Source organism: Condylura cristata, unplaced genomic scaffold (genome assembly GCF_000260355.1).
Source record: "Condylura cristata isolate star-nosed mole 26May11 unplaced genomic scaffold, ConCri1.0 scaffold00025, whole genome shotgun sequence".
In the NCBI taxonomy this organism is placed as follows: Eukaryota; Metazoa; Chordata; class Mammalia; order Eulipotyphla; family Talpidae; genus Condylura; species Condylura cristata.
In genome coordinates, this window is record NW_004567126.1 from 28,113,832 (window position 1) to 28,124,316 (window position 10,485).

Consider the following 10,485-nt stretch of genomic DNA (forward strand, 5'->3'; position numbering starts at 1 on the left):
CTCTGCACCAAGCCCATGCTGAAAGCAGGGACCACGACTGTACCCATTTGAGTCTAAAACCCACCACCTCCAAATCCCCCCAAGTGAGCGCCTTGGTCACTTTGTTCCCATCCCTCACAGGTACCCCTGTGGTACAGACACCTGCAGCCCACAGACGTGCACACAGACGCATCCCATGCTGCTTTGCACATGTGTGCAGCCCCGCTGCCTGGACACACCACAGCTCTGAAATGGCTTCAGTGAGAGGACAGCCTCCTGCTGGTCTATCGCCCGTAGCCCCTGGTAAAACCCTTCAGGGTAGATGCAACTAACTCAAGCCTATCTCCTCAAGAGCGAGACCTGAAGGAGGCCCTCCAGGTTAAGGACAGCAGAAGGACGTCACCTAGAGAACTCTGAGTATTCTGAGCATCTGGCTGCTAATGGCCCCACCCACATAAGAGGGGCCTCGTGCCCCACCCCCCAGGAGTGCCTGGCTGGGCCCAGGAATCCACTGTGGCTTCCCAACCTCGTGTTTCCCTTGCATCTAGTCAGGCGCCTCAGTCCTGTGGGCCTAATGGCTGAGACCCCCTGGATAGATCTTTACTCTAAATTCCTGGAGGGTGAGCTTCAGCCATGACCGGAGGAGGAGCAAGGCCTATCCCCCAAGGGAACAGGGACACCAGGCAGGGTCCAGGGACACGTGGCAAAGCTGGGTGCATCTAAGCAGCTGGAGCAAAGGTATGGGACCCCGCTTGAGGGCAGAAAGTGAGGGGCCAGCTCTGCCCCTTGAAACTACAGGTCCCAAAGCCATTCCCAGGTGGCCGGCCTGGCAGCTGGGAGGAGGAGGGACAAACACGTGACCAAGTGACCACAGGGGCCATTCCCAGGGACACTGAAGAGGGCACCGGAGCACTGTGACCACTCCCACAATGCCTGCCCCCTTTGCCACTCCCTCCCACCCAGAACTTCCACAGAAGCTTGAGAGACCCAGCCCTGGTCAGGAACAGGGACCTGGCTCCGCACTGACCCCAGTGCATGCAAGAGCGGCTGAGCACAGGCCTTCACCCCCCTGACCAAGGCCCAGTTTGGGGCTCCCACCACCCAGAGCCACTGGCCCGCTGAGCACACCGTCGGGTCCCACAGATCTTCTGGTGGGTACCAGGGACAGCTCTGATACACAAAGAAAACCCAGTGATTGTGATCACATGCACAACTGGGGAGTCAAGACCCGTGAGACAAGGAAGACTGAGGAAAACCACATCGACAGCGTCCACTCAGGCCTGAAGGACGTGTGTCCCTTCTTCAAATCATCTGGCAGCCCCGAGAACCAAAGGACCCATTTGAAAGCAGCAGGGTGCCCAGGACTAAGGAGCTGGCCTCCCAGGATCCACTGTCCCCACAGGGTGGCAGGGAAGCCGCCGGCAGACCAGACACACCGGCACACACCCTGCGAGGCCAGAGAACGACAGTGGCCAGCAGGCCCTCCAACGGCCCCTGCCTCCACACACAGACCCCTCTCTACCTAGCCCCCACATTGCTGGCTCCTCACGCAGATCCAGAAAGGCTTCCCGTGTCCAAAGCAACTATCAAAGACAAACAGCATGTGAAGCGTCATGTAAAAGTGAAAAAGGAATATGCAAAACAGGACTGAGGAAAACAGACTCTGAAAATATTTGCCTCACAAAACTCCAGTCATGTAATTTTCCCACTGACTGAAATAAATGTGAAAACCTGGCCCCCTGAAATTAAAGCCTTCACGCAGAGATATCAAGACTCAAACGAGAGGAAGAGACGCAGAGACAGACACAGAGGAGGGAGGCGCAGCCAGAGGCAGAGGACAGATCCCCACAACGCACGAGGCAGCGGACGCTACACGGGAGCAGGGAAGTGGGAACAGCCAGGGTGAAGGCAGCGCTCAGCAAACAGGTGGGACAGTGCCGGGGGAGCAGGTGAAGGGGTGGGAGCGCAATGGACTGAACTCCAAGGTGCTTAGAGCAGACTAAAATATTAATTCACTGCAATGTTCCTGACATGACTTGAACCCAAAAGCAGACAGGCAGACTGCACCCTGGGAAGAGTGGAAATAGGTCAAAGACAGGAAGCGCAGGAATAAAATTCCCAGGTAGTGAAAGGGTCATCCTCCACCCTGTTACCCACCACAATGGGCACCAAAACCCAGAGTCTCCCCACAACTGGGCATCTATGATGTGCCCGGAGCGTGTCACCAGCCCATCTGTCCATCAGCCAGACAGAAGGTCCCAACTGGAAGCTTCTGGGCCTGCAAGCACCCCAGGCACAGAGCGTCCAGGCCCTCAGTCTGATGAGAAACAGCAGAGAACCAGTCTGAGGAGGGACTGTGAGCACGAAGCCCTCTGGAGCTGCCAGCTCTGGCCCCTGCGTGTTGACCAGGCCCCGTGCTCCTCACTGCCACGCGGACAGGGAGCACGAATGGGGCGGGGGAGAAGGGAGAGGGCGCCGCAGCACGCTGCCTTCTCCCTTTGGGCTGAGAGCCCGGGCATGAAGGAACCAGGGGAGAAGCTGCTAGCAGCAATAAAATCCTCCAAAACCAGAGTGGGGCTGGCTAGGACACAGAGCTCACTGTAGCAATATAAACGCCAACATGTCCAAGCAAAGTGAACCCCACCTGCTGCAGCCCAAGAGCTAACAAGGATTTTGAATGTTTTATTTTTAAATGGTTGGGGAGAAAAAAAAGGTTTTGATTCAAATGGAAATTTTATGACACTCACATTTCTATGTCCCTAAATAGAGTTAGACTGGCGTACAGCAAAGACGTCGTTACAGGTTGTCTGCAAAAGCAGAGCAGAGGGGAGGCTGGAGAGATCGGCTATCTGGCTTTTTGTGAGATGTTTACAGACCCTGCGGTTTAAACGATGAAGGACTAAGTATCTTAAAGGAAAGTCACATAAAACAACTAGGAGAACCCAAAACAAACAGCATCTCCCAAATTACTGGGTGAGCCGTGCCACACACACAAGCTCATAGGAACATGAGAAACACTGCCCCGTCTTCAAGGTCAGCTCAACATCCAGAGGAGGGTACACACGAGGAGAGGCTGCGGCCATGCTGCCTGGGACCAGACGTCACCCACCTTGGCCAGGCCTGCCCGGTGGGCTCCCTGGGATTCGATATAGGCCACATATTTGTTGAAGTCCTTAAATTCTTCCATGGTTGGGCGAAACGTCATGATTTTACAACTGGGGTTCTGGGCCCCATGATCCTCAGACCCCATGGCTGCAGCTGAGAGGAGGCGGCACCTGTGAGGGAAGACAAGAGAGCGTGAGCATGTCAGAGTACCACCCTTGGGTTCTCTGCTCCCTGGGAGACACTCAAGTACCCCGGGCCTCCGGAAGACAAAGGCAGAGGGCGGCAGCTGAGTGAGGAGGGCAAGAGGAAGCTGGGGGCCGCCTGCAGAATTCTGCCCTGGCACAAAAGACCAAAATGACTTCAACTAATTAAAAACAGCAGTGTCCTACTTCCAAAGCCAATGCGACGCCGGAAGCCAGAGCGCTCGTTTTCAACAAGGGGTCCTCGGAAGTGAAACCTTTTCTGACCAGGGACTCGTCTAGGCTCACTGGTATCTACTTCGATCGGCACATCTCCCAGGGAGCTGGTTGTCTGGAGGGAAGCAGCACAGGGCTGGCTTCTGAAGATCAGTCCGTCTTCTCTCACACATGACCCAAGCAGGGACCCCTACTCCAAGCGGGGAGCACTTGTGAGCAGCACAGGTCACATGAGTGCTGACCTGGTTGTTAGGGGTGAACCCAAACCCAATGACCCCCAAGCAGCCCAAAGCAGGAATCCAGAAGTAGGAGAGTTGAAGCCTGGCCAGAAGGCTGGTTTCCTGTAATCCAAGATGCTCTAAAGAACTCAGGAGGTTCCAATGCAGCAGGGCGAACACGGCCAAGTCTTGCCCTGAGATACACTGCTGCTGGGGATCAGGGGTCCACCCCAAGCAGGAAGGGGTCTGGTAACAGACTCTGAGGAAAGGTGCCTACTGACAACCTAAATTCTCCAAATTGGAGATAAAGCCCAGACTTCCTCCAGGATTTAGAAAAGGTCAGAGCCCAAGTGAGTACAGACCTGAGAACTGGAAAGACAATTTAAGCAAGCTCAGCCCCTTTCCCAAGCCCCAAAGAGGGTTGGGTTATGAGAAAGCAGGGCGGGGAGCCCCTCCAGCCCTGAGAAGGGGCGCTGGGTGGCCGAGATGCTTGCGTGGAGAGTGGGTGGGGCGCAGCACAGCTGCCCTCGGCACTCTCCCAGGCAGGCACTAGGGGGCAGCATATGCCCAGGAATTTGCTGAGGTCATCGGTTCCCGGCACAGATCTGGCGGCCCCAGTGTTCGCCAGCATCCTCAGGACCTCCACCACCCATTCCCCAGCCAGCAGCAGATGGGGCTGGGACGGCAGTGTAGTGTAGAAGGCAAAGGCCTCACTCTGAGGATCACACTCAAGGCGGGATGACTGGCAAGGGCCCCCGAGAATCCGGACCCATGGAGCACCTGTACATCTAGGACTGGGACCCCACTGAGGCCCTCTGCCCTGAGCCCTCGCAAGTCCCAAGGCTTGTCTTTTTGGGGCCATGAATGCCCATGACAACAGGTAACAATCCCTCTGGGTGGGATCTGAAGCTACCACCAAGGAAACACTGACTCAGAACTGGGCTATCACAACCTACACCACCCCACCACTCCTGCGGAGCAGCAGGCACCACAGAGCTCAGAGGCCACGCAGGAGGCTGCCCACGCTGACCAGACCTTGGGACTAACCATCATTCGATCCCAGCCCAGCCCCTCGTCCACAGCCAGAGCTCAGTACCTGCATTCCTGGCCGCCATCCACACAAGTCCCAACCACGGGCTCCCTCCCGTCCCATCCAGACATGGGCCCGTGAGGCTGACTCGGGTTTCTCGTGCCAGGTGGGGGTGCTACTGTCCTGAGGGAGCAGACCCTCATATCTTTCAAAACTCAGTGTGGAGGAGCCTCGGGAGGCAGGGAGAGAGTTGGAGACAGGGGAACCAGCTGCTCACCACCCTAGAGCCACCCCATCCTTGTCCATCCCACTCCCCACCCGCCAGCACAGAGCCTCGGACCCCCAAGGGCCTCCCTGCATACCCATCTGTGCGCCAGGCCAGACCCATCCTCAGACCTGCCGCCAGAGGTGCTGTCCCCACCTCCCCTTTCCTCCCGGTCTTCACCTGGGCCCCCAAGCCTAGATGGCCAGAAAAAGGCCAGAGGCTGGCTCCTCAGTCTGAGGTAGGCTGTCCTCCCTCAGGTTTGGTGGTGGTGGAGACAGTGGGCACTTCAACACGCAGCCCCCCACCCTGTTCTATGCTTTTTATGCAGGTGAATGGTCAACTCCACACAGTAACCCCACTTTTCAGAGTTCACTAGTGAGGACTCAGGAAGCCACAAGCCTGATGCCTGGCCAGGGTCAGCTGCCTCCCCTGCGGGGATGATGCCAGCACCCCTGCCGTCTCTCCTGCTCGCTGCCTCTCGCAGACTGCACGTGAGAGGGCTGCAGGAGACCACAGGCTCTCGGGAGTCCCAACAAGCAGCACCCCTCAAATGGAACCTGCAGAGGCTCTGCCTGCCTGCCCCCACCTACTCGGCGCTGCAGGGGTGCGCGCACAGTGAGGTGGGCTCTCGCCCCCCCCCCCAAGGCCAGCTTGCCCCAGGCAGAGCGTAGGCAGCCCCCAGCCCTGCCATGCGAGCTCTTTCTCACGTCAAAAATCACACTAAGCAGATGAGCTTTACGTCCAGGAGGTGAACAAGGCAGATGACAACACGGCAGGCAGCTTCTGTGCGACAGTCTGGCAAGAACACTGCTCCCACCACCCACGCCGTCCGGACTCGGCTCTTCAAGGAGCAATGCGGGGCAGGGAAGGGGTCTTTCCCACTTGTACCTTTTGAGGCAAAGAATTTTTAGTTGGTTGATATAAAGACGAGAATGAAAGTGACTTCTGATCACAGCACTCCGTAACTTTTGACCTATTTTTGTGGGAGGGCAAATAAAAACCAACATGCACATATTTTTAAAAAAAAGGAATCTGACTGAAACCAGCCTCGGGCCAGCCTTCCTACTGGCTCAGGGGAAACGCAGGGGACAGAGGACCGAGAGGAAGCCTACCAAGAGGGCGCTCATAGGAAGGTCCAGAAAGAGACATGTTCTTTGCAAAACAGTGTCCTGACAAAAATAACAGGGCTCCACGTGAAAAGATACACAGGCCAGGTGAAAACAGGCAAAGAATAGATACATCTCCAAGAAGACACACGAGGGGCAGCAAGCACGTGGAAAGATACTCGAAGTCACCCACCATCAGGAAAAGGCCAATCAAAGCCCCAGTGAGACGCGCCCTACCCGTGGGGGGCTACAATGAAGAAGCCCGACAGTAACCAGTGGTGGCAAGGCCGGGGAGTCAGAGCCCTCACACTTTGGCGGCGGGGAACATGGTGCTGCTGCAGTGGAGAACAGTCTGGCAGATCTTCAAAAAGGCACGAGTGTAACTACCGTACGACCCAGCAATTCTACCGATACCCAAGAGACGTGAGAACATAAGTCCACACAAAAACTTGAACACGAATGTTCAAGCAGCGTGATTCCCGATGACTGAAATGTAGAAGCAGCCCGACAAATGAATGAATGGGTCCCACAGGGTGGTTTTCCATGTACTGGAGTATTTCTGCGCTTTAAAAGGCGGGGGAACCCTGTGACACTCACTACCACGTAGCGGTACGCTGAAGACACAGGGTCACACCGTGCACCCTGGACCAAGGAGCCCCTCGTGGGGCATGGCTACACTCTGAAGCTGACTGCAGGGTGACTGCATTCCAAATTTGCTCACAGATCACTTCTTGTCAAGGACACAGTCTAAGAAAGACATCACTAGGCAGTGTTTGTGTGCAGATATCAGAAAGTGTAATCACACAAGCCTAAGCCACAGCCTGTCACCGGGCTAAATGCCACAGCCTCCTGGGGCCACGCGTGTGCACAAGGTCCGCCGCTGATCAAAATCTGTGGGAGTGTGTGCCTTCCAGCGGGTGAGCCTCCCCAAAAAGACAGATGAGGAGGGGGGATAAGAAGAAAAACATTAAATTTTGCACTTGCAAAATAAAAAAGTAATACTCTTCTCAAATGACAGGAAAATATAAGTTAAAAAAGTTTAGAGCGCGACTAAGGAGACATCATGACTGCATGCAATGAAGCAGAATGGCTCCGAAAGGCCAGCGGGAAGCCGGCGCCCAGGCCGCACAGCAGCCACGTTGAGAGGGCGGGGTCAAGGACAGGGCTGGGAGACAGCAACGTGACACCCGCAGCACTCTGTAGGGTGCTCTGGCCACAAGTGCGCACGTGTAAATGCAGCAGAGATAACTGGGAGCTGTGGGATGGGGCAGACCGGAGGATGGGAAAAACTGGGCTGGCAGAGACCACGGTCAGCACAGTACGTCCTCCCAAAGATGGCCCACAAACTAATCCCTGTCCCCCATAACCTCCATGCTATGGCAAGGGGGCTTTCCAGGGGATGAAGTTAAGGACCCGCAGGTGGGGGCCCAGTGTCAACACAAGATTCCTCCTGCTTGGGAGGCAGGAGGATCTGGCTCAGAGAACGAGGCAAGAAGACAAAGCAGAGGTTGGAGCAGGTCGAGAAGGGGCCGGGGCTGAGGCAAGCAGGTGGCCCCTTGAATCTGAAACCAATCACGCCCAATTTCCCCCAGAAGACTCCAGAAGGAGCTGGCCCTGCCACACTTGAGTGCTGGCCCTGAATACGGACGCTGTGGACTTCCAACCTCCAGAGCTACGCCAGAGCGTGGGCTTTTTAAAACCTGAAGCAGCACTGGTGGTGACAGCGCACAGACCCCAGGGCACAACACCTTATTCAGCGTCCGTACGTGCTGCCACGGTCCCTACCTGAAGGCCGGCTTCCGTCCTCCACACGACTGTCTCCCTTTACCTGGTTTGCCCCCGACTACCACCCTTCTCCTCTAGTGACCACCAATTTGTCCTAAGAGTCGAACTGCTTTTGGATTGTCTATTTTAAGTTTCAGGTAAACAGGTCTATATTTCACCATCTGTACAGATTCCACTATGATTTTCTAGCTTTCAAACGTGGCTTGTTTCGAATCACTGTGCTCATGGTCATTTGCTCATTTCCACAGCAGCCGCAGGGGCTCACCCAGAGATCAAGCATGTGTTTCTGAAAAGCTCCAGGGGGTGTGTATGGGGGGGGTGTGGCTCGATGTACTTGCCCCCCACCCCCAGTGAGATTCTCAGCCCTAGGAACTCTAGCCATGGCACATGACGGGTCCCCAGATTCCTCAGCTCTTTTCCTGGTGGGGAGGCTTCAGCTGTCAGGCAGGACTGGGCCCTGCCCCCTTCTATCAGTTCTCCCCGGGTCCAAATTAGCCCCCAGTCAGTGCCAAGAAGGGGTGACACCCTGAAGTCCCAGGTAGCTGAAGTAACTGTCAGGGGTCATTTTTAATAGGAGTATGGCCTCAGACACTTGGTGAGGGCCTTGGCCTTGTCTCAGTCTAACCCGGCCCTCAAAGTCTCCAACAGGAAAATGCATGCCTCGCTGTCCAACCCTCACTCTGGGACCAAGAGCAGACACTTGTACTAAAAACCTCTGAATCAAACACTCTAATGAAAGTGCGACATGTCAATTACAGCACAATAAGACCATTATTTCTTAAAGTCATTTCAGGGGACCCTGTATGCTCGGGCCCAAGCCTGACCCTCATCCTTCCCGACCTGCAGGCGCCCCGGCAGCACAGTGCTGTAAATGTACTTTCTCTCTTAAATATTCTTAGTAACATTATCATTTCTCTAGATTACTTTACTGTGAGAATACAATATATAATACAGTCTTAATATACACAATATATAATTATATATAACATATATAGTATCTGATATATGATGTTTAGTAATATATGCATATATAAATAGTCTTAATAGACTATTAACGCATAACATAACAGTCTGTTATTGTTAAGGCTTCCAGTCAACAGCTGTTAGTAAAGTTTTCGTGGAGTCGAAAGTTATACTTGGAATTTTAACTACCAAAGGATTTGGCACCCCCAACACCAACATGTTCAAGGATCAACTCTACTCAGTTCTACCATGGTGAGAAGCTAGCTGCCGGAGAAGATGCATAAATGAATGGACTTAGCTCTATGCCAATAAAACTTTATTTACAAAAGCAAGTGGTGGGACAGACTTGGTCTACAGGCCATTGTCTGCCAACTCCTGACCAGATGCCTGCAGGAGCTGCAAAATCTTTCCTTGATCCCTCCTGAAGGGGAACCTAAACTCCATTACCCATCTCTTTGCTTTCCTAAATCATGACAGAAAAGGCCATGTTCTAGTCCATACTTGGCCCTAACTAGCTATGTGACCTTGAACAAGAGTCTTCATCTGAAACCAACACTGAACATAAGGTGGCCTTCCTTGGGCCACCAGGAACAGCCAACACGGAATGGCCACGTACACTCTGGACTTTTCATCTTATACTAAAAGGCTTCCATCCTGGGTTACCCTGTCACACAGGTATGAGTTGGGAGATAATGAAGCTACTTACTCTCTTCTTACCCACCTTGGGTCACAATCAGAGGCCAATTCTAAAATCCCTCTGTCTCTTTCCTGGTTCATTAGGAAAGTACAGGAGAAACAAGACACCCCAGAGTTGACCCCAGATGCAACTAGGCAAATGGAATTATTTTCAAGGCATTTTAAAATAATCTTTCACTTTTAGAGACACTCACCTCCCAACTGTGACTGGTCACCCTCTCCAGCAGAGCGCAGGGTAGGGTGATTATGCCTGTCAAGGAGCTCAGAAATGATATCCTCCTACCCAGGACCTGACCACACAACACAGACAGGGCAGCACAATCCCAGCATCATCCAAGAGGCACAGTGGCTCTCAGGGCTTCTAGAGGTGAGAGGTGGGCATTCAGAGGCACACAAGCAAAGTACAAATGTGGATTAGAGAAGAGTATCTCCAAAGGGGTCCAGACTCTTTGTCTAAAGGTATCTGGACCCTGAACACCCCAGGAACTCAGCAATAATTAAGAGGTAGTTTCTCCCACAAGCATGGGTGCCCAAAGGTCCCTTAGGCAGCCCTGGAGGAGGTGTTAGCCTCACTGACTTAGTCTCATGTGTGGCTACTTGGGGCTAGAGGCCCGTGCACTTACCTCGCAGTTGCAGTAGGTACTGGACAGTGGAGACCACGATGAGAGCTGCTCGGCTCACTGACAAGTGTCCCTCTCAGTCTCCAGCAACTATAATGGTTCCTAAAATGAGAAAAGTAACAGCATGATTAACTAAACTGACTGTGTGCCTAAGTCTTTATTCCAAATTTCACTCCTGGCAGTTGCCTATACCCCAATGATGCACGCCTTCACTCAGATATTTCCAAATCTTTGTCATTGCAAGAACATGAAAATCCATACCCATAGAAACTTTTCAATTAAAGTCTTCAAATGACCGCCCA

General features: G+C 53.7%; 1 protein-coding gene across 1 annotated transcript in view; it reads right to left on the reverse strand.

Moving 5' to 3' along the window:
• The window catches only part of KDM4B (lysine (K)-specific demethylase 4B), a 66,562-nt gene extending 56,301 nt beyond the window's left edge, over positions 1-10,261 (reverse strand). Inside the window, exons 1-2 of the mRNA XM_012729717.1 lie at positions 10,187-10,261; positions 3,089-3,254 (exon numbers count right to left, since the gene is read on the reverse strand). Of these exons, the coding sequence (XP_012585171.1) occupies positions 3,089-3,229 (141 nt within the window). The 5' untranslated portion in view covers positions 3,230-3,254; positions 10,187-10,261. The remainder of the gene's footprint in view (positions 1-3,088; positions 3,255-10,186) is intronic.
• Positions 10,262-10,485: the final 224 nt, after the last annotated feature.